The following is a 24,907-nucleotide window of genomic DNA, read 5'->3' as shown; positions in this document are numbered from 1 at the left end:
CTTCCCAGAGTTCAAGTAAGTCTCAGGAATAGTTAACTTTTGGTGACTTTAGACCGAACCCTTGGAAGAAAGGGCTGACAATCATCTCTCTTAGGAATCGTCTAGAAGTGGACTGCTTGAAGTGTAACAGCAAAAACAGGCTCCACCTGGCACGTCACTCACCATTCAGAGGCTTGATCAGGTTTCACTAAGTGGAGCGGCCATGTCATCACCAATAAGACTGCTATGAGCTTCGGGGAAGAGATATCTGGGTGTCATATTTCTAGTGCCTCTAATGGTTGTTCCAGTTTCCAGGCTGTAGGGTTTGTTTTTTTTTTTTTCCCTTCAGGATTTGAGGAAAAGGTCAGATACACCAGATATCTGAAAAGATTTAAGTTGAGTGGAGCTACTGACCAAAAATCTGGACTCTCCTGGCTGGTGATGAATTCCACCAAGGCATGAATGGAGGGGTGGGGACTGACAGCGGTGATGGGACCGCCCACGGGATGTAGAATTTTCAAGCTGCAACTTGCAGTTTGAAAGCCTCCGGGACCCAATACTGGTGGAAGTGACTGGTGACGATGCTGCCATTTCAGGATGCATCCTGGCTTCTCATCCCCATCACTCACATGGCCCAGGGAGCTGTCTGCTTTTATTACTGGTGATGCTGCTGATGCCAGCTTACAGGGGACCCACAGAGACACAGGCCCTTAAGGGCACTGAGAAAACCCAGCTGCCAACAGAGGAGTCTTGCAGATTGCTCCCCACTGCCTATGGATCCAGGCTTCCCAGGTGGCACTAGTGGTAAAGAAGTCCCCTGCCAATGCAGGAGATGTTAAGAGACACAGGTTCAACCCCTGGGTCAGGAAGATTCCCTGGAGAAGGGCATGGTAACCCACTTCAGTATTCTTGCCTGGAGAATCCCATGGACAGAGAAGCCTGGCGAGCTATAGCCCATGGGCTCTCAAAGAGTCAGACACAACTGAGGTGACTTAGCACATAGCACGGAGAAGGCAATGGCACCGCACTCCAGTACTCTTGCCTGGAGGAGGAGCCTGGTGGGCTGCAGTCCATGGGGTCGCTAAGAGTCGGACACGACTGAGTGACTTCACTTTCACTTTTTCACTCTCATGCATTGGAGAAGGAAATGGTGACCCACTCCAGTGTTCTTGCCTGGAGAGTCCCAGGGGCAGGAAAGCCTGGTGGGCTGACGTCTATGGGGTCACACAGAGTTGGACACGACTGAAGTGACTTAGCAGTAGCAGTAGCAGCACATAGCACATGCCTATGGGTCAAACTCTTGGCCCTTTTGGGGTTGACATGTTATGCCCTTGGCCAGCTCCAGCACTTTCTCCTTCCTTCTATGGACAGCTGATATTTACATTTCTATAGGAATTATGAGAAAATCAGTATTCTCATTAACCAGGAAAGAGCTGGGGCAGACACTGGAAAGAACTACTCTCCAGGAGCCAAAGGAGAAATGAGTGAGTTTAGCACTGCAGACCAGGGAGAGAACTTCAGGCTGATTCCATGTCAGCCCTCTTAAACTTTCAGATCTCAAAACAACATCCTGCTCAAACATCTCTAGTTTCAGACAGGAAATACTGGCAAAAGAAATCTAATTCAGTATGTCATGGGCAGGTATCCAACTGGGTAAGTTTCAAACTCTGAAAGGCAGAAATAGGGCATTGTGTTTTTCCATTCTAATTCTCTTTAATAAAAAAAAAAAGGATTTCCCAGTTGACCTAGAGTATCTCTTATGACTGTTGACAGCAATAACAAATAAACCCCTGGGGCTTTCATCCCATCTTCCAATGGATGCTTTCATCAGATATTGAGGTTTACTGAGAGAATGCATCTTTGGGAGAGATGGAATGAAATGCCCACCAAATCTTTAGGGGTATTAAATTTTTCATTAGTGCACCCAGAGCTAAATTTATTGAACAAAGTATGTTTGGAATTGCCTGGAGAGTTTCCCCTGTAAGGGTCCCAAAAGATACGCTTTCACATCTTCTCTCCCCAGCTATATGTTTCAAAGGCAGAAAACTTGACCACAGAAAGAATTTTCCAGGTGCTATAGGAAGAAAAAAATTCTTTTTTTCTCCTTACCAACTTCAAGGCCCTTGGGTCTTGGGTTGCACTGCTTATACCCTTGGCAGCTCCTGAGCTCCATCAGCTGCAGGTGTAGCTGATTCAAAACGCCCCGTTCGACTGTGTGCACCGTGTTTGTGAGCTGTGGACGAAGAGGCCAGGACGACAGCTTTAAGCTCACGTTCTCCTTATTCCATTTTCAATAGCTTCACAAAATGAGAACATAGGGACTTACCTGATAAGGATCTGTATTCATATCAAAATACTCCAAAAAGCCAGTGGCAAACTCGCAGAATAGAAAATTATGCGTCTCATTAACTGTCCGCAAACACCAGTAGGTGTTATTGTTAGAGCTCGTGCAAGCACAGAAGGATCCCACTGTTGGTAAGAAAGAAAATAAAGGGAAGACAGTGAGACAAGGTGGCAGCCTAGCTATTTCAACCTTTTCTTGTCTTCACATTTTTAAGTTCATATTTTCTCTCTTGCAAACACTGTGTGGGTGGACATTAAAAGTACTCTATTTCCTTCCCCTTCTCTATACAAATTTGCTGTGAGATTAGATGAAGATGGAAAAAAACAGTGGCGACTCATGAAGGTGAAGTTTCAGGCCTGTTCGTCTGCTGTCCCCTAAGTTCTGCTGGGTATTGATCTCTAAAACCGGGTGATGAGTGGAGAGAAGGAAGGAAAGTATCAGAACTCCTATTTATGGTTGTTGTCATTTTTTATAAAAATGAAAAAAAAAAAAAAAAGGTTGCTTAATAAAAAGATGGACGCAGGGCCTTAGCTTGTTTTGAATGTCAGATGGTCGAGTGTTACAAATGGGCCCTGGAAACAGAGGGGATTCTGCAGTGTAGATGGGCTTGGAGAAGGCCTGAATCCAGCTCAGAGGGTTTAAGGATGTCGAAATTTGTGATGTCACAGACTCTCCACAAGTCTTGAACATGAGATGGACTGTTACCATGAACATTTCTTGTACCATGCAGAGGTTCACTGGTTAACTTGTAGAACATATATGAAAGAGCTGTCAGATTAAAGCTGCTACTGTGTGTACATGTCCACCCCAAACTCCCTAACGCCCCCCATCCTTCCCCGCTGGCAACTATAAGTTCATTCTTTAAGTTCTGTGAGTCTGCTTCTGTTTTTTAAGTCGTTGTGCATGCGTGCTCAGTCATGTCTGACTCTTTACGACCCTGGACTGTAGCCCAGCAAACTCCTATGTCCGTGGATTTCCCGGGCAAGAATACTGGAGTGGGTTGCCATTTCCTACTCCAGTGGATCTTCCTGACCCAGGGATCAAACCCAAGTCTACTGCACCTCCTGTACTGCAGGTGGATTCTCTACCACTAAGCCACCTGGTAAGCCCATGTAAACCTAAGTGCAAACAGAGACACTGAAATCAAGATGCATGAAAACAGAAAGAGAACAAAAATGGTCAGAAGATAGGCCCTCGGTCTCCCTAAGAATGGTCTGTGGGTTCCTTGAAGTCTCCAAATTCAGTTTGCGAAGCACTGACCTGGGAGGCCTACTGCGATCCTTTCAACTAGAAGATCTGGTGTTTTAGCTACTCTGTGGGCTGGCTGGCCTTCATGCGAGAAGCTGGTATTATTGAAGGGGACTGAGAATAAATCCGACAAGAGTCCCTACATTCAAGGAGTTTTACTTCCTTTTGTGATATGCAGAATGTGTTCTTGAAGAAAGCAGAAACGAAGCATATTTGGGGTAAAAGTGTTCATCCATTTATTCAGTTACTTAGTGATGGAGCAGTCTTGCTGGGCCAGAAATCCGTCAAGGGCTGGGGACCTTGTGAAATATTATTGGGAGAAAAACCCATGGAGAGCGTGGCATTTTCAAACAAAAGACCAAAATAAAAATTTCTAAAGAAAAAAAGTAATTTAGAGGCAAAAATGATCCTAGTTGTCGGTATAGAAAAATGATATGATACTTTAATCTAGAATCTTTCTAGATTCCTGGATTCCAGCTGCTGAATTCCTTCATCTAAGTAACTGGGTGAGCTGCTGGCTGTCCACATGGTGGCAGGAAGTAGCATTTTTCTTTTTTTTTTGTCAGCACTGGGCAGCCTGTGGGCTTCCCAGGCGGCACTAGTCGTAAAGAACCCGGCTGCCAATGCAGAAGACATAAGAGACGCAAGTTCGATCCCTGGGTTGAGAAGATCCCCTGGAGGAGGGGATGGCCGTCCACTCTAGTATTCTTGCCTGGAGAATCCCATGGACAGAGGAGCCTGGAGGGCTACAGTCCATAGGGTCACAAGGAGTCAGACATGACTGAAATGACTTAGCATGCATGCATGCATGCGCAGCGTGTGGGATCTTAGTTTCCTGACTAGGGATCGAACCCTGGCGCCCCTGCATTGGAAGGGCAGCGTCTTAACCACTGGACCAGCAGGGAAGTGCAGGAAGGAGCACTTAGATGGAACGACTCACGGTTCCAGAACGGGGCCGTCTGCCAGTGGCTGTTGTCGTGTGTGAAGCAGGTGAGGCCGGGGAGGCTGCACTCCTCGCCCTTGCGCTGCCTCCTCTTCTCCTTCCTCTCTTTCTTCCTCCTGCGGTTCTCCTTGTAAAGCTGCAGTTTGCTGTCTACTTCCTGAGCAGCTTCTCTATTTCAACAGAAGAGACGTTTAAATGATCAGAAAGCACTTTCTCAAGTAAGAACAGGTTGCTATGAGTCTCACACACATATTCAGGCATAAGATAACAGACACACAATAATAGATGGCCTTAAGTTTTCAGGGCTTCTCTGGTGGCTCAGATGGTAAAAAAATCCTCTTGTGATGTGGCAGACCTGGGTTTGATCCCTGGGTCGGGAAGATCCCCTGGAGAAGGGAATGGCAACCCACTCCAGTATTCTTGCCTGGATAGAGGATAGAGGAGCCTGGTGGATTACAGTCCATGAGGTCGCAAAGAGTCAGACACAACTGAGCGACTTTCAGTTTAAGTTTTCAGAGGGCCTCAAAGCATGGAATATAATCAGTGATATTGAAGACAAACTCATTAAGTGACAACACCCTTAGCATTTTACTATCTCAACAGGATCAATATTTTCTTCCTTACTGAATGCAAACATTGATGGAAGTAAATGTCAATGTGAATCAGAAGATTCCAGTAGCCTTGCCCTTTGGACAAGTGGCTCAACCTCCTGGCAGCTCAGTATCTATCAGCCATGAAATCAATGATTGGTTGGATTAGATAACTTGAATTAAGTTTCTAGAATTCTACTGACAAATCCTACAAAACAGGCTTGGAAAGAATTTTTTTAAAAAGTGTTTTTACTTTTTCAATTTTTCCATGAAGGGCTCAAATTTTGTTGAGGCTCAAATATTAAATTCCTCTTATATGCTAATTTTACTATTATTTTAAAAAGATGTCGATTTCTTCCAGCTTTCAGAATTCAACATGATTGCAGGCTGCTCTACAGAACACAGGGACCTAATTCAGTGAGTCCATGTGTCGTGATCACTGCCCACAGAAAGCAGTGCATGGAGGACAAGCCAGTTACCAGCCAGTGTATCGTCAGAGGGAACACAGTGTATTGTCAGAGGGAACACGTGGAATTAGATTACAGCCCCATGTGATGCCCCCTCATGGGATTCCAGAAGCAAGGATTGCCTCTGTCCCTTGGCAAGATGTGGGCTTGTTTTCAACTTCTTGAGCTAATACCCTCCCAGCTGCATCTACTTTTCTCAAGCCGCATCACTTGGAACAGAGTTCCAGTCCCCTTTCAGAAACGCCCAGCAAACAGTCCCTTCACTCCCAGGAAATGTAGCAAATGGTTACTCACTTGAATGGGTGAAGGTGGCTCTTTAATTTCTCTTGCTTTTTCACGCCTTTCTCTTTGTTGTAATAGCTGCAGGCAAGAAGGTTAAAAAGTGAGTTTGCTCTCAAAATGGATTAAAGATCTCAATGTAAGACCAGAAACTATAAAACTCCTAGAGGAGAACATAGGCAAAACACTCTCCGACATACATCACAGCAGGATCCTCTATGATCCACCTCCCAGAATATTGGAAATAAAAGCAAAAATAAACAAATGGGACCTAATTAAACTTAAAAGCTTCTGCACAACAAAGGAAACTATTAGCAAGGTGAAAAGGCAGCCTTCAGAATGGGAGAAAATAATAGCAAATGAAGCAACTGACAAACAACTAATCTCAAAAATATACAAGGAACTCCTACAGCTCAACTCCAGAAAAATAAATGACCCAATCAAAAAATGGGCCAAAGAACTAAATAGACATTTCTCCAAAGAAGACATACAGATGGCTAACAAACACATGAAAAGATGCTCAACATCACTCATTATCAGAGAAATGCAAATCAAAACCACTATGAGGTACCATTTCACGCCAGTCAGAATGGCTGCGATCCATAAGTCTACAAGCAATAAATGCTGGAGAGGGTGTGGAGAAAAGGGAACTCTCTTACACTGTTGGTGGGAATGCAAACTAGTACAGCCACTATGGAAAATAGTGTGGAGATTCCTTAAAAAACTGGAAATAGAACTGCCTTATGATCCAGCAATCCCACTGCTGGGCATACACACTGAGGAAACCAGAAGGGAAAGAGACACGTGTACCCCAATGTTCATCGCAGCACTGTTTATAATAGCCAGGACATGGAAGCAACCTAGATGCCCATCAGCAGATGAATGGATAAGAAAGCTGTGGTACATATACACAATGGAGTATTACTCAGCCATTGAAAAGAATACATTTGAATCAGTTCTAATGAGATGGATGAAACTGGAACCTATTATACAGAGTGAAGTAAGCCAGAAAGAAAAACACCAATACGGTATACTAACGCATATATATGGAATTTAGAAAGATGGTAACAATAACCCTGTGTACGAGACAGCAAAAGAGACACTGATGTATAGAACAGTCTTATGGACTCTGTGAGAGAGGGAGAGGGTGGGGAGATTTGGGAGAATGGCATTGAAACATGTATAATATCATGTATGAAACGAGTTGCCAGTCCAGGTTCGATGCACGATACTGGATGCTTGGGGCTGGTGCACTGGGACGACCCAGAGTGAGGGTATGGGGAGGGAGGAGGGAGGAGGGTTCAGGATGGGGAACACAGGTATACCTGTGGTGGATTCATTTCGATATTTGGCAACACTAATACAATATTGTAAAGTTTAAAAATAAAATAAAATTAAAAAAAAAGTGAGTTTGCTAATCATGCATTTCATCAAATAGTTCATTTATAAAATGGAAGCAGAATGGAAGGTAGGCGGTTACTTTGTTATATGTAACAGTCTTAACGGGACTTTTTTTTTAACCTTCTGCTTGGGTTTATGACATATTTAATTTGACTGAAATGGTTTAGATTGTTATAATATGCATTAGGGAATTCCATTTATTAAACTTTCTATTGGTGAAACAGAGGCGAGCCCTGTGCGTGTCACTGCAGCTTGTGTTTTGAAGATGATTCTGTGGTGGGACACGCACACACACCTCTGTTTACTGCAGCCACACTCCTCAGGCTTCCTTCTCTTCAGATGCCCTCTCACTTCTCTCAAATTCTTAATTTTATCTTGCAAAGCTTCAATCTGGAAAACACACACACCAACAATGACATCATACGGTCAAGATCTTCTATACGAGGTAACTTTCTTTCCGCCCCGTTTTCCGTGATCCATAATTATAGCTATTCATCTGAGACAACAGTTTGGAAACAAGCTGAGCACAGACTAGGTCTACCTCTCTATACCGTCCAATGTGTTATAATAAGCATTAATAGCTGGCTCTTTCATAATCGAATCATTCTGCTCACAGAGATTTCAAGAGGTCAGGCTTTTCTCACTGTCTATTTTGCTTTCCGTCAGGACTATCACTGTATCACTGGAGAAAGAGAAGCACCTTGTTCTTCTATTTTCCACCTAATTATAAAAAAGGATGCGCGTACACAGCAGGGCTGGCGAGCAGAGTTTGCAACTGGAATACACCTGCCAATCACGTGGCTTCAGCTCACCTCTTTATCAATGAAGGCCTTGTGGTCCTTCCAGGCTCTGGCTGATTGATAAAGTTCTCTCTCACAATGGATTGTATCATTTGGAAGAATAAAGCACCTGCAAAAACAAGCTACATTAGAAATAGGTTTCTAGTCTAGTATCATAAAACATTAGAGGGACTTCCCTGGTGGTCCAGTGGTTAAGATTCTGCATTCCCAATGCAGAGGGTAGAGGTCTGATCCCTGGTCGGGGAACTAAGATCCCATATGCCACGTTGCCAAAAAGTAAAACACAAATAAATTTTAAAAATGCACCTAATGCTGGTTCCGAGGCTCTTTGGAAAACACTTAAAAAAAGGCAAGTAGTTTAAAAAAAAAACATTAGGAATAGCAGAGGGAACTTCATTATCTAAATGCTTAACTTGGATGTTAGCATTAATTTGGAGCTGAGCCATAAACAAGGATAAGTGGGAATATTTCCTGGCAACTGGCAAGGTCAAAGGATGGTGTCAGAGAGACATCATCACAAAGTGAGAGGAAATATTTAAGCATCACCCCAAACTCCATTTCTGAAAGCCCCACCAAATACTGTAGGAAAAGAATGAGGTTCTCACAGCCATAATGGAAGTGACTGACTTGAAGAAATACAGAGTTAGAAGGGGTTTATTAATCCAGCCCATTTTGTTATAAAGAGCCTGACTGAGGGGCCTCTTTCAATGTGAAGTAAGAAGCAGCCCCAGGGATGGACAGCAGGTGAGATGGGGTCGGGGGTATCAACACTGAAAGAGAAACCAAGCTGGGTCTAAATCTTTCAGTATCCAACCGTAACCATCACAGGAGCCTAGAGACCCTTGTCCGAAAGATAAAAGTCCTGGCAGTCCTCATGGCACCCTGCCTCCCTAAAGATGAAATGAAAAGAAAACAAAGATACTGCTAATGCATTTGGAAAGAAAAGACTTCTCTATCAAGAGAGCACACAGATTTTAGAAAGATGAACAGGGCAGTCGGTCAAAGCCGAGGAGGAGTCATCTCCCCCACCCCACCTCATCTCTGTGATTCTCTGGGATCTGGACAGGTCAGGTGTTTCTGATCTCACATCCATCCCCAATCTACACCATCTTTCTGGAAGCTTCTCTAGGACCCAGAGCCCTCCCTTGGGCTGTATTTCATCTCTGAAGTCCTGAGGGTAAACTGCTCTGAGCCACGGTGACCAGGCAGCACGGGGCACCTCTGCAGTCCGGGTAGTGATTTGTACGTGTTTTCTAGACCCCACAAAGGTAACCGCTTCAGAGCAGAACTCCATGCCTGCTAAGTCAAGATGTGACAGCATCTCTCTGTCTCAGGGCCCAGCTGATCAGCCCTCACGTGATACCGACCCAAAACAAAAACAGTCCAAATCTATGACAGTCTGGACTCCTGTTGCTTCTCACTCAGTCGTGTCTGACTCTGCGACCCCAGGGACGATAGCCCACCAGGCTCCTCTGTCCATGGGATTCTCCAGGCAAGACTATTGGAGTGGGTTGCCATTTCCTCTTCCAGGGGATCTTCCCAACCCAGGGATCGAACTCGCATCTCCTTCATCTTCTGCACTGTAGGCGAATTCTTTACCATTGAGTCTCCTGGGAAGCCCCTCTCTTAATTCTTAACCCTCAGTTATCACGTGGTCTAGCACTCGGACACTGCCCTGCTGAGCGATATTACTTTTTGCAATGGGGAAAAATCATGACAATATGGAGGGATGGCTTTGAACTCAACCCCCGTGACCACAGAGCCTTCTTACTTGTGCGTCACGCGGACGGTGGTGGGCAGGCCCACGACATTGCCGCTGTCCGCCAGCATTGTGTCCCCGTCACCATCGCCAGTCGCCTGGTGGCCTCCGGGCCCCTGGCGGCCTTCATCATGACGCTTGGCAATGTTTCTTGGCCGCAAGACCTGCAGTTCTTCTTCTTCCAGGTTGATGTCATATATTTCGCCTTCAAATTCGACTGACAAGGAACGTGTCTGCCGGGTATGGACAAATCTGGGCTTGTACTCTGGAAAGAAGGGAAGACAAATTAACACGAACATCCGGGTATAGTTCAGGAGGGATGAAAATGATCGCCAGGCTTGGGGAGCATTTCGAGGGGGGTGAGCAGCACACACGGCCTTGCTAGCTGGCCCGAGGGAATTCATTCGGGAAGAGGCAGGCTCTGGTCCAGGCTTGAACAGCGCAGAGTGGTGTGCTTTTCTGGACCTTAGGCCCTTCATCCCTCAAGTGAGGTAGTAGGTCAAGGTGATCTCTAAGACTTTCTGCTTAAGGTAGGCTGTGAACTTCTACTGCCTTAGTCACTCAGTTGTGTCTGACTCTTTACAACCGCATGGATTATAGCCCACCAGGCTCCTCTGTCCATGGGATTCTCCAGGCAAGAATACTGGAGTGGGTTGCCATTTCCTTCTCCAGGGGAACTTCTATTGAGTTGGCTAAAAATTTGTTTGGATTTTTCTGTAAGATGGTATGGAAAATCTGTAAGATGGTATGGAAAACGAACTTTTGGTCCACCCAACATTGTTTTCAATGTGAACTACAAGGCAGTTTGGATAAAACTATAAATAATAGTAATGATTATAATTTAATAAAGCTTTTGCTATGTATTATTTCCTTCACACATGTGTGCTAAGTCGATTTAGTCGTGTTCAACTATGTGTGACCCCATGGACTATAGCTACCAGGTTTCTCTGTCCATGGGATTTTCCAGGCAAGAATATTGGAGGAGGTTGCCATTTCCTTCTCCAGGGGATCTTCCCAACCCAGGGATGGAACCCACGTCTCTTATGTCTCCTGCGATGGCAGGCAGGTTTTTACCACTAGCGCCACCAGGGAAGACCATTTCCCACGTACATATTTCTAATGCACAATCATGAAAGACAAGTATTATGATAATAAATCCTCACATTAAAACAAAACACGATCAGATTGTCAAAACAGGCTCATGAATGTGGTGTTCTCATCTCTATGTTATGATGAGAAATCTGAGGTTCGAATGCTATGCATCTTTTGCAAGGTCATGCAGCCAACAGTTGTGGGGGCTTGGACTATAAACTATCAGATTCTAAAGATGACAAAGTCGCCCCTTTTTGACTGGGCTGCCTTTTCAAAAAGGTAAATGGCTCAGATAATGAAGAATCTGCCTGCAACATGGGAGACCTGGGTTTGATCCCTGCATTGGAATGATCACCTGGAAGGGAATGGCAACCCATTCCATTATTCTTGCCTGGGAAATTCCATGGACAGAGGAGCCTGGCAGGCTACAGTCCATGGGGTCGCAAAGAATTGGACGTGACTGACTAACACTTTCACTTTCAAATGTTCCAGACACCTTCTATTTGCACAAATAATAAAAGATTGCTCTAAGAAAAAAATTGAACTTTGCAAATACTTTCATCAGCCAATGGACTAATGGCAGATGGACCTGGCAGATGGAGAAATAATGCTGGGGGGAGGCCAGTATGCTTTCTGGTCAACATAGACCACTGTCAAAACTCATTGTGGGCTAGGTAAGAGCTTTAACGTGCAAACATGGGCTCCTGCCGCTCAGATGCACTCAGGCTCTGTGGGGGCGCACTCAGTGCTCTGATGTGTCGACCCTGCTGCTAAAGTAGGAAGAAAGGGCACACATAGGCTGCAGAATCAGAACCATCTTGCTCTCTGCTGCTCTGAGATGGAATGCCTCTTTGAGGTAGCTCACTGAGAGTGCTCATGAATTCCACCGTGACGGAAAAGAGGAGCATCCAACCCCTGTTCCCCACACAGCTCGCAAAAAATGGCCCTAGACTTCTCCGGCTTGTGCTCAACACAGAAAAATCAGTGTGCTTTACAGTCAGTGCCTGGGGAGTAACACTGAAGTTCTTGGGAGAGAAGAGGCTGCCTCCACCTTCAAGCTGGACACTGGGGATGGTTTCTGTTAAGGGTGAGGGTCTGGGTCCTCTCCTTTGTCATTTTCCCATTAGAAATCTTGGTGTGAATTATTAAACCTGGCATTTTCTTTCAGGAGGAAAGAAAATCTCCCAAGTCAATGATTTTCAGCCTTTTGGATTATCGATTCCTTTAAAGTTTTGTATCCAGAAACGTGCATATATACACAAAGAATATACTTAAAATTTTGGATAAAATTTTAGAGGGCTCAGTGGTCATGTATGGATGTGAGAGTTGGACTGTGAAGAAAGCTGAGCACCGAAGAATTGATGCATTTGAACTGTGTTGTTGGAGAAGACTCTTGAGAGTCCCTTGGACTGCAAGGAGATCCAACCAGTCCATCCTAAAGGAGATCAGTCCTGGGTGTTCACTGGAAGGACTGATGCTGAAGCTGAAACTCCAATACTTTGGCCATCTCATGTAAAGAGTTGACTCATTGGAAAAGACCCTGATGTTGGGAGGGATTGGGGGCAGGAGGAGAAGGGGACGACAGAGGATGAGATGGCTAGATGACATCACTGACTCGATGGACATGAGTTTGGGTAAAATCCAAGAGTTGGTGATGGACAGGGAGGCCTGGCATGCTGCAATTCATGGGGTTGCAAAGAGTTGAACACGACTGAGCAACTGAACCGAACTGATGATCCTATACAGTTCACCTGTGGAGTCTGAGTTTAAGAAGTCTGTTCTAAGGGCTCCCGTTGTTCTAGTCTATGATTTGATTTCTTGGTTCAGAATTTAATGTATTTTGCTTTTCAAAATGGGAGAGGGAGAGGGTGGGAAGATTTGGGAGAATGGCATTGAAACATGTAAAATATCATGTATGAAACGAGATGCCAGTCCAGGTTCGATGCCTGATACTGGATGCTTGGGGCTGGTGCACTGGGACGACCCAGAGGGATGGTATGGGGAGAGAGGAGGGAGGAGGGTTCAGGATGGGGAACACATGTATACCTGTGGCGGATTCATTTTGATATTTGGCAAAACTAATACAATTATGTAAAGTTTAAAAACAAAATAAAATTAGATTTAGCAAAAAACAAAAACAACAACAACAACAAAAAAAGTACATAAAGGCATTATCACGGAAATGTCACTTTTCGTACTTAGCCACTAGATGGCACTAAACTCTCATTCTTTTATGGAAGGTGCCGCTTCATAGGAATCTGATAGCTAGCTGCCTGATAAGAGTTTTTATAAAAATGCTAGGCAGTGCTTTTCATACTGAATTCGACTAGTTAGACCCTACAAATCAATGAGAGGAATTAGAAAAACACATTGTCCTAAAGCAGACAAGCTTTTTTTTTAAAAAAGCATGCATGCTTCTCTTATTAGTTAAATGCATAAGCCCTGAATTTTTTCTTCCAGTATACAAAGAAAGCCAGATAACATTATCATTTCCAGAAAAAAATGTATACAAGTCTGAGAAACTCCTAGTAGTATATAATCTATGTTTTCTTTCTTAGTATTCAGTTGTTCTGATCTGCTGTAGATGTAAAACAGAAGAATGCAATGAATATCTGGATCCTCATCACTCAGGAAAACAAACTATTAAAATAACTATGCCTCCCATTGTACCACGTTAAATTTAATGTTTTATAGTGAAAGTGAAAGTTGCTCAGTTATATCCGACTCTTTGCGATCCTATGGACTACATACTCCATGGAATTCTCCAGGCCAGAATACTGGAGTAGGTAACCCTTCCCTTCTCCAGGGCGTCTTCCCAACCTAGGGATTGAACCCAGGTCTCCCACATTGCAGGCAGATTCTTTACCAGCTGAGCCACAAGGGAAGCTCAAGAATACTGGAGTGGGTGGCCTATCCCTTCTCCAGAGGATTTTCCCGACCCAGAAATCCAACCAGGGTCTCCTGCATTGCAGGTGGATTTTTACCAACTGAGTTATCAGGGACATGCACATATACATAAATAATTTTATGACATATTTTTTAGCAATTTATACTGTTAACTCATCTTCTAGCTGAAACTTCAGATTTTCATTTTCTTTTTTAAGTATGCATATGTTTGTGTCTGCCGCTTTTACAGAGTATATTTTCATTCTAAGCTTAATATTCACAAAGCAAAATTTCAAATGACCTCAGCCTTCATATTTTAAACAGAACCATTATTTGCTTTTAGCCCCAAACCTATGCATTGGTGATATTTAACATGTAGATGGATCAAGGCTTGTTTGCCTTCCTAACGGCCAAGCCTGAAAGCCTCAGCCTGCCACCGAGAGGGTCACAGGCAATGGCTTACTTGGGGTCCCCTGGTTCCGCAGGAACTGCCTCTGATTCTTTCTCTGGCTCCTGCTGGCCCGATACCCGGACTCGCCACAAGTGCACTCTTTGTCCTTGTCGTGGAAGCCACGAAAGAGGGGCCGCGTGCTCTGTCGGACAGCGAGCAGGTCACCAGAGCCCTTGCACTTGTGAATTCGAAGCTTGCCAGACGTGTCCTCGACGCACTGCCACTTCTGCAAGAGCCAACGTGAGAGCCAGTTACACACCCACATCAGGTGTTTCTGATTAAGGACTGCTGCTTTTGTTTTTAGAACCCTGGCAACACCGTTAAAAAGAGCGCATGAAAAAAGGCCAGCTTTCAAGTGACCCTGGAATAAGTTGACTCCTGCTCTCTTAGTTCTTTCCTTCACTGCAGGCGAATACAGATGACCACGAAATCACAGGAAATCAGAACTACCTCAGTGACACCAGAGCCAAGAATTGATACATAAATCCTCAGCATCCAGACTAAACAGTCTTGAATGAAACATGGAAAAGCCCTTCCTTAACTCACCAAGCCTCAGAGCACAGCTGTCAGGGCTGTTTTCACCAGACCCGTCTTTTTTCTGGAAAAAACAAACTTGGCTGCTTTGTTCTCTGCCCTTGAATTTCTAATTCGAGGCCAGTAAGAGTGGCATATGAGGAAGACAGAAATGAATTTAACCTGAGTCCATCATGGCGAGCCAAATTTCATACACGGCAGACAAGAACATTTGCTTCTCTTAGCTCAGGCGGTAAAGAATCCGCCTGCAATGGAGGAGACTTGGGTTCGATCCCTGCGTCAGAGGGATCCCTGGAGAAGGGAATGGCAACCCACTCCAGTATTTTTGCCTGGGAAATCCCATGGACAGAGGAGCCTGGCAGGCTACAGTCCATGAGGTGGCAAAGAGTCAGACACGACTGAGCGACTAACATGCATACACACATAGACATGAGCAGATGAGCCGGGCTTCCTCTGTGACTTTTCTTATCCTTCTACAAACAGTGCACACTCTTAATTGGAGGCTAATTACTTTACAATATTGTGGTGGTTTTTGCCATACACTGACATGAATCAGCCACGGGTGCACATGTGTCCCCCTATCCTGAACTCCTCTCCCTCCTCCCTCCCCACACTATCCTCTGGGTTGTCTCAGAGCACCAGTTTTGAATGCCTTGCTTCATGCCTCGAGCTTGCACTGGTCATCTGTTTTACATATGGTAATATACATGTTTGAACGCTATTCTCTCAAATCATCCCACCCTTGCCTCTCCCACATAGCCCAAAAGTCTGTTCTTTACATCTGTGTCTCTTTTGCTGCTTTGCACACAGGGTCATCGTTACCATCTTTCTAAATTCCATATATATGTGTTAATATACTGTATTGGTGTATCTCTTTCTGACTTACTTCACTCTGTATAATAGGCTCCAGCTTCATCCACCTCATTAGAACTGACTCAAATGCATTCTTTTTTTATAGCTGAGTGATATTCCATTGTGTATATGTACCACAACTTCCTTATCCATTCGTTTGCCGATGGACATCTAGGCTGCTTGCATGTCCTTGCTACTGTAAACAGTGCTGCAGTGAACACTGGGGTACGTGTGTCTCTTTCAATTCTGGTTTCCTTGATGTGTATGCCCAGCATGGGGATTGCTGGGTCGTATGGCAGTTCTACTTCCAGTTTTTTCAGGACTCTCCACACTGTCCTCCATAGTGGCTGTACCAGTTTGCATTCCCACCAACAGTGTAAGAGGGTTACCTTGCCACTAGGTTTTCTCGTTTGAGCTTTCTATTAAGATAGCTACAGAGGTGGGACCTCCCCGGTGGTCTAGGGGTTAAGACTCCATGCTTCCACTGCAGGGGCCGTTTGATCTCCAGTGGGGGAACTAAGATTCTGCATGCTGCACAGAGAGGCCAAAAAAAAAAAAATATATATATATATATACACAGCTACAGAAATTTCCAGCTTAACTCTGGATGAATATGACACAGCATCACATCTCAGTGCCCCCTCCTCCATTTTATGGGTATCAAACCTGGCTGAAATAATAGCTCTTTGCCTGGGGGTTATTTCATGGGATCCTCTATAACTGACTTAAGAGCTGATAATCTTCCTATTTTCCCTTTTCTCTCCCTAAAATATTAATCTGGCAAAAGGGAAGAATAATGACATTCATTTCAAGTTGATCATGGTTGTTACAACATGGTACAATATAGAGTTATCAAACTTTTGTGTTTTTTTCCCCCACATCCATATATGAGTATCACCTGTGTACAATTTTTTATTGATATTTTTTATCTTTAAGTGAAGAGTTAGTTGCTCAGTCACATCTGACTCTTTGCTACCCTATGGACCGTAGCCCACCAGGCTCCTCTGTCCCTGGATTTCTCTAAACAAGAATACTGGAGTGGGTAGCCATTCCCTTCTCTAGGGGAATCTTCCCAGCCCAGGGATTCAACCTGGGTCTAAAGAGTCAGACATGACTGAAGTGACTGAGCATGCACTCCTGTACTGCAGGCGGATTCTTTACCATCTGAGCCACCAAGGAAGCCCCTTTTTCTTTCAAATGGGTGTATTTCTAAACTGTGGACAAAGCCATAATACTTGTAAAATTGTGTGTTTGTTGTGCCAGTTTTATATTTCAAATATACATGAAAATAAATGAAAAATGATTAGATAAAAGATGTTTTTTCAGGCCTTCTGTGAAGTGATCTCATGTATCCCCTTGTTATACCTGTATCTTTGAGGACTATTTTGATGCAAGGTGAAGTTTGACACTGACACTAGTGTACAAAATGGTGTGCAGCCCTTCACAATGGACCATCATGCTGAGCCACAGTTTGTTTTCTCTTAACGGAGTCACATGCTTTCCCAGGTGGCACTAGCGATAAAGAATCCGCCAGCCAATGCAGGAGATGGAAGAGATGCAGGTTCGATCCCTGGGTCAGGAAGATCCCCCTGGAGAAGGGAATGGCAACCCACTCCAGTATTCTCACCTGTGAAATCCCATGGACAGTGGAGCCTGGCGGGCTACCGTCCAGAGGGTCGCAAAGAGTCAGACATGATTGAGCGACAGAGCACACACGTGGCGTCAGTAGCTGCAGAATGATCACAGCAGCCTTTGCACTTCTACCTGTGCGTGCTAAACCCTTCAGTAGTGTTTGACTATAGCCCGTCAAGCTGTTCATGGGACTCTCCAGGCAAGCACAGTGGAGTGAGCTGCCATGTCCTCCTCCAGGGGACCTTCCCAACCCAGGGGTGGAACCTGAGTTTTTTGTCTCCTGCACTGGCAGGCAAGTTCTTTATCACTAGGGCCACCTGGGAGGCCCTATCACAGAGCTCCCAAATCCCTGCTATCTAGAACGTGTTCTATAATTTCACTTTAGCCCCTATACACTCTGTGCTGTTGAATTAAACTATTTCAACACACCAGGTAACAACCTTCTTTAGCAGTTTGGCCAGAATGTTTTGAATGTAAATCTCTGTCCAGAGAAGCAGGAGCTCAAGAGACAAGACAAGTAACTACCTATTTACAAAACCAAGAAAAGGCAAGAAGTCAAGAATAATCTAAGGACCAACTAAATTAGAGATGATTTAACTTGACTCAAACAACAACAACAAAAAAACCAAACATGAATTCAAATTGATATGGCACATGGGAGTTATGAATACATCTGATCAGTGGTTCTCACCTTGGCTGGACACTGGGATTTTTCCAAAGCTTCCCTGGTGATTCTAATGTGAAGCTGGGTTAAGGATCACTGCTTTAGATTCACAACTGGTTATTGGACCTCTTTGCAGTGGGATCCCACAGGAGGGCAGAAGGTATACTTTTAGGTCTAAGGAGCTCAGGTAGATGGCCTTTGAGAGGGATGTGCATATTTTTGAGTGTGAAGCAATGTACTGATGTGACCCGGTTAGAAAATGGCTCCAGTTGAATAGATGGACACTCCCAGCTCATCTACAGTGGCAGAACTACGTGCTTTATGAGTAACCAGTTCTCCTCACTCTCTCCTAACCCTAACCCTTTGTTGTTGTTCAGTCACTAAGTCGTGTCCGACTCGTTGTGACCCCATGGGCTGTAGCCTGGCTCTTCTGTCCATGGGATTTCCCAGGCAAGAATGCTGGAGTGGGTTGCCATTTCCTTCTCCAGGGGATCTTCCCACTCCAGGGATCAAAAGCAAGTCTTCTGCATTGGCAGGTGGATTCTTTACCACTGAGTCACCAGGGAAGCCAACCCTAACCCTTACCCTGATCCTAACCAGAACAGTTAGTTGATGAATGACACAATCTTCACACATTCTTAGCTGAAAACTGCATGGAGCTGGTGCTATGCAGTTGTTTTTTTTTTTTTAACATGGAGATCAGTGCTTTCTAAGCTTGGGTTTGCTGCACTGTACTCCTAGATATGGCCAATTCGCTTGAGGAGGTGCCAGGAAATTCTCAGAAGAGTTCTCGGAGGGCTTCTCTGGTGGTCTAGGGGTTAAGAATCCCCCTGCCAATGCAGGGGAGGTGGGTTTGAGCCCTGGTGTGGGACGATTCCACACGCCCAGGAGCAACTAAGCCCTTCAACCACAATTACTGAGCCCAGGTTCCTAGAGCCTGTGCTCCACAAGGAGAGAAGCTGCCATAATGAGAAGCCTGTGCATCGCAGTGAAGAGTAGCCCCCGCTCCCCTCAACCAGAGAAAGCCCATATGCAGCAACAAAGACCTAGTACAGTCAAAAATAAAAAATGAAATTCTTGCTCGTGAAAAGGGTCTCAAAAAATAATATTTCATAGCTCCAGAATGTTTGGGAATCAGTGGTGCTTGAGTTTTTATATCATGTATCTGTCTTAAATCCAAGTGGTATAAGACACATCCATCCACCTCATGCATTCAAAAACCAAGTGTTGATTACTTAATGTTTGTAGTAGCAAAAGAAGACATCAGTGGATTCAACTCACAGCCAAGCAGAAACTTAAGAAATACTCTATTTTTTATCAGACAGAAAAATGTGGCTCTCTTTATTCTTAAAAAAATGATGGCTTTATGTCTTTCTGTGTTCCAATTTATATCAACTTCAGTGCAAACACTAATTTGTAAAACACAACTGTACTGAAAACCTTCCTTAGTTTTAAAACCACAATGCATTAAAAATTTTCTTTTTTTGTCCTGGAAGAGCTGAGGGGACAAGTAGATTTCTGTAGAAAAATATAGGCAGAATTTTTAGTGACTTATCCTATTTGGATTACAACCCATTAGCCAAATTCCTTGTTGATTTCCGATGGGACCGAAATGAACAAAAAGTGTGTTTCTTTCCTGAAGAGTTGAATTTAATCCCATCTAAGGTCTAGCATGGTCATTGGCACAGATGACATATCATATAAAATCAAACATACATACATACATACATGCATGTACATATATACACATGCGCATATACATATACCCCCAAACACTACTTATATATACATTCTTGTATAATACAGAAGTCATTGACAAAAATGCCAATTATTTCCTGTACCACGGACTCTCTGAACAAGTCATTGACCCTATTAGATAGAGTAATTAGCTAAAGGCTTTGAAAATCTCCTTAGTGGCAAGCATACTAGGAATTTTAATGAAATGTAATTACCACACGTGGGCCACAGTCATTTTAGTGTTCTATATCATGGCAATTTTTATGGCTGAGCAATAAAACCTGGAAATAGCAGCAACTCAAATGGTCATCTTACTTGGAGAGTTTATAGACGGAGGTGGAGAAAGAGAATTTTTAAAGGAATAGCTCTGAAACCTGCTGCAGATCATTTACATGCTCCTGGTAATGAGATGGTTTTCCAGTGCAGAAGAGTTGCTGGAATCAGATAAGAGCGTGACTTCAGGTAAGGCTAATGGGACCTGAAGTACGTGCCCCTCCCGAAATACAGATGTCACACTGCCTCGCTTTTATCTACGCTCTTGGACTTTTTTGGTAAATCGGTTAATGGCCAAATCCAGTTTTCTCCATCTTCTCCAACCACTTACTCCTGCAAATTCCTTTCCTGCTTTCTGGGACAACATCAGTTCAACCCTCCTCCTCCTCCGTCTCTGACGTCTTAGTCTGTGTTGATAATTTAGCACATTCATTCCACAAATACTTCCGGACATCTACCATGCGCAAGGTGCTCGATAAAACTATTTCAGTAATTCCAAAGTTATTATTATTTCATGTGAGCCTTTCCAACTATGCTGAAACTTGGGATGAAGGGGACGGACCAAGCCTCATGCATGAATCATTCCCTGAGTTTAACTCAGCATTTAATCACTCTGTTTAGTAACTGTGTCTAAGTGCTTTGGATGGGTTATATTGGGTTGACCAAAAATCTTATGGAAAAAAAATGAATTAACTTTTGGCTGAGACAATATATAAGTGAAGGTAAGACACACCTGAGGAAGAAGAGAAGGTTGGCTCTTTTGTTCAAAGAATCATGTGTGCAGCTGTTTGGGTAGAATCCAATCTAAGGGGAGATGTCACATTATCATCACCTATTAAACTCTTACTTGATACCAGGTACTGGTCTAAGGTGTTTTATATAAAAATTTATTCATTTAATTTCCACAATAACCTAAAGTGCTATGCTGTGCTTAGTCTCATCCAACTTTTTGCGACCCCATGGACTGTAGCCCACCAGGCTGCTCTGTCCATGGGGAGTCTCCAGGCTAGAATACTGGAGTGGTTTGCCATACCAGGGGATCTTCCAGGGGATCTTCCTGACTCAGGGATCGAACCCAGGTCTTCCACATTGCAGGCGGATTCTTTATCGTCTGAGTCACCAGGGAAGCCCAAGAATACTGGAGTGGGTAGCCTATTCTTTTTCCAGGGGAACTTCCCAACCCAGAAATTGAACCAGGGTCTTCTGCATTGCAAGCAGATTCTTTACCAGCTGAGCTACCTGGGAAGCCCAATCTAAAGTACTACCATAATTCATTTATTAGAGTAGGACTTTGTAGCACTGAATATCACCTATCTTCTGCCTGGGACCTGGGAATGGCATTTCATACTCATATTGATGTGGCTTATTGGAAAAATCTGGACTTTCAAGCTAGAAAAGCCCGATTTGAATATGTTAAATTTATCACATTGCTAGATACCAAGGGAACATTTCGTGCAAAGATGGGCTTGATAAAAGACAGAAATGGTATGGACCTAACAGAAGCAGAAGATATTAAGAAGAGATGGCAAGAATACACAGAAGAACTGTACAAAAAAGATCATCATGACCCAGATAATCACGATGGTGTGATCACTCACCTAGAGCCAGACATCCTGGAATGTGAAGTCAAGTGGGCCTTAGAAAGCATCACTACGAACAAAGCTAGTGGAGGTGATGGAATTCCAGTTGAGCTATTTCAAATCCTGAAAGATGATGCTGTGAAAGTGCTGCACTCAATATGCTAGCAAATTTGGAAAACTCAGCAGTGGCCACAGGACTGGAAAAGGTCAGTTTTCATTCCAATCCCAAAGAAAGGCAATGTCAAAGATTGCTCAAACTACCGCACAATTGCACTCATCTCACACGCTAGTAAAGTAATGCCCAAAATTCTTCAAGCCAGGCTTCAGCAACACGTGAACTATGAACTTCCTGATGTTCAAGCTGGTTTTAGAAAAGGCAGAGGAACCAGAGATCAAATTGCCAACATCCGCTGGATCATGGAAAAAGCAAGAGAGTTCCAGAAAAACATCTATTTCTGCTTTATTGACTATGCCAAAGCCTTTGACTGTGTGGATCACAATAAACTGTGGAAAATTCTGAAAGAGATGGGAATACCAGACCACCTGACCTGCCTCTTGAGAAATTTGTATGCAGGTCAGGAAGCAAGTTAGAACTGGACATGGGACAACAGACTGGTTCCAAATAGGAAAAGGAGTATGTTAAGGCTGTATATTGTCACCCTGTTTATTTAACTTATATGCAGAGTACATCATGAGAAATGCTGGACTGGAAGAAACACAAGCTGGAATCAAGATTGCCGGGAGAAATATCAATAACCTCAGATACGCAGATGACACCACCCTTATGGCAGAAAGTGAAGAGGAACTCAAAAGCCTCTTGATGAAAGTGAAAGTGGAGAGTGAAAAAGTTGGCTTAAAGCTCAACGTTCAGAAACCTAAGATCATGGCATCTGGTCCCATCACTTCACAGGAAGTAGATGGGGAAACAGTGGAAGCAGTGTCAGACTTTATTTTTTTGGGCTCCAAAATCACTGCAGATGGTGACTGCAGCCATGAAATTAAAAGACGCTTACTCCTTGGAAGGAAAGTTATGACCAACCTAGATAGCATATTCAAAAGCAGAGACATTACTTTGCCAACAAAGGTTCGTCTAGTCAAGGCTATGGTTTCTCCTGTGGTCATGTATGGATGTGAGAGTTGGACTGTGAAGAAGGCTGAGCGCGGAAGAATTGATGCTTTTGAACTGTGGTGTTGGAGAAGACTCTTGAGAGTCCCTTGGACTGCAAGGAGATCCAACCAGTCCATTCTGAAGGAGATCAGCCTTGGGATTTCTTTGGAAGGAATGATGCTAAAGCTGAAACTCCAGTACTTTGGCCACCTCATGTGAAGAGTTGACTCATTGGAAAAGACTCTGATGCTGGGAGGGACTGGGGGCAGGAGGAGAAGGGGACGACAGAGGATGAGATGGCTGGATGGCATCCCTGACTCAATGGACATGAGTCTGGGTGAACTCTGGGAGTTGGCGATGGACAGGGAGGCCTGGCGTGCTGTGATTCATGGGGTCGCAAAGAATCAGACACAACTGAGCGACTGAACTGAACTGAACTGATAGAATGGGCAGCAAGTCAGTTACACCATCAAAAATTTTTTTTTTTTTTTTTTTTACCATCTAAATTTTTATAGGGTCATGAGCAGTAAAGGTAACTCATAGGAAGAACTCAGCACATGGCAGGTACTCAACAAAGGTAGCTGCTATTACTATTATTATTTTTGCACACACACACTTTATTATTTATAGAAATTTACCTAATGGAAGCTTCATGAGAGGTAGTCATTTTTAACGGGGATGAGTATTGGGTTAGGGATCTGAGGACCTCAATTTTAATTTTCTTTTGCTGCTAACTCTATGGCCTAGAGCAAACTGCAGCATATCTTTGTTCTTCCAGATTCCACATCTGGTAAAATAACACTTATTCCTCCTGGCTTCAAGGATCTGTCATGAGAATAAATTGTTGACCATTTTTGGAGTTCTGAAGAAAAGATGCACTATAGGAATCTGAAGCAGAACTATTATAGATGACCTTTAACAATGCCTACCCAGTCCTTGGGCAAGTCACCCTTCCCTGGTTGTAAGCTGTCTTAAATATAGTAATTAGTGTTTCGTGGGAAGGTTGCAAGCTTCGAATCACACGGATCTTGTTTTGAACAGACTTGTCACCCTTCTAACTGTGAAAATTTGGTCAAGTAACTTTCCCATTTAAACCTCATATTTACAATGGGCATAATATCTATTTTTAGAAGAGTTTTCAGGTGAAAAAATGTCCCATGTAAAATGCTTAGGACAGTGACTTCCCTGGCAGCTCAGTGGCTAAGTCTTGCGCTTCCAATGCAAGAGGTGTGAGTTCAATCCCGGTGGGAGAACTATTAATAAGATGCCATACGCCATGAGTTGTGACTCAAAAAAAAATGTTTAGCATAAGTATTAGATGATGATAGAATTCTGGGTACTTCCCTTTCCTGAAGTAACCACTTGAGGATCATTATAGTTTCTATGTTTCGAATTGTATATATTTCTCAGATTGATTAAGAATGCCCTGTAAACTTATTCAGTAAGTGTTGTCTTACTAAGTATTTAGTAAGATACTTGGTCATATCTGACTCTTTGCAATGCCATGGACTGTAGCCTCTGTCCATGGAATTCTCCAGGCAAGAGTACTGGGGTGGATTGTCATTCCCTTCTCCAGGGGATCTTCCTGACCCAGGGATTGAACCTGGGTCTCCCAAATTGGAAGCAGGTTCTTTACCATCTGAGCCACCAGGGATGAGTATAAAAAATCTTATTTATATAACTTATACCCATTTTCATGAGTAAGAAAAAAACTGGTGACAACTTTTTCGAAGGTACACTGCAATGAAAGCTTAATTTTATATACATATATGCACATGCATTAATTCTGTTATTATACTCCCTATTACATGGATTTGGCTCTAATGCAGGTCGGATTATATTCTCTAAGATGTAACAATGATATACTAATTTTCTATAACCTGGTTATCTGTTAACCCAGTGCCGACATCATGGGAAGCAGTTACCTGCATGAGGACATGTGTTTAGAATTTTCACCTGGGATTATTGTTGTTCAGTTGCTAAGTTGTGTCTGACTCTTTGTGACCCCATGAACTGCAGGACACCAGGCTTCCCTGTTCTTCACTATCTCCTTGAGTTTGCTCAAACTCATGTAGGATGAATGTAGGCAAATGGGTAAAAGTGGTCAAAATATACAAATTTACAGTTATAAAATAACCTCCTGAGGGTGTAATGTATAGCATGGTAACTACAGTTAATAACAGCCTAGTACATATTTGAAAGTTGCGAAGAGAGTACATTTAACAAGTTCTCAGTACAAGAAAAACAAATTTTAACTGTGGGGTGATGGATGGTAACTAGACTAATTG

The 24,907-nt window shown here is 43.6% G+C and overlaps 1 protein-coding gene across 7 annotated transcripts in view; it reads right to left on the bottom strand.

Moving 5' to 3' along the window:
* SULF1 (sulfatase 1) overlaps positions 1-24,907 on the bottom strand; it is a 199,094-nt gene that overhangs the window by 12,740 nt on the left and 161,447 nt on the right. For all 7 annotated transcript variants that reach the window (XM_070802644.1, XM_070802640.1, XM_070802645.1 and 4 more), the window contains 8 exons: positions 14,252-14,465; positions 9,823-10,075; positions 8,064-8,160; positions 7,547-7,641; positions 5,866-5,931; positions 4,512-4,684; positions 2,306-2,448; positions 2,089-2,212 (listed from right to left, as the gene is read on the bottom strand). In XM_070802644.1, coding sequence (XP_070658745.1) covers positions 2,089-2,212; positions 2,306-2,448; positions 4,512-4,684; positions 5,866-5,931; positions 7,547-7,641; positions 8,064-8,160; positions 9,823-10,075; positions 14,252-14,465 — 1,165 coding nt within the window. The remainder of the gene's footprint in view (positions 1-2,088; positions 2,213-2,305; positions 2,449-4,511; positions 4,685-5,865; positions 5,932-7,546; positions 7,642-8,063; positions 8,161-9,822; positions 10,076-14,251; positions 14,466-24,907) is intronic.

This window comes from Bos indicus, chromosome 14 (genome assembly GCF_029378745.1).
Source record: "Bos indicus isolate NIAB-ARS_2022 breed Sahiwal x Tharparkar chromosome 14, NIAB-ARS_B.indTharparkar_mat_pri_1.0, whole genome shotgun sequence".
NCBI lineage: Eukaryota > Metazoa > Chordata > Mammalia > Artiodactyla > Bovidae > Bos > Bos indicus.
The sequence above is the reverse complement of the archived record's forward strand: the minus strand, read 5'-3'. Positions and strand labels throughout refer to the sequence as shown.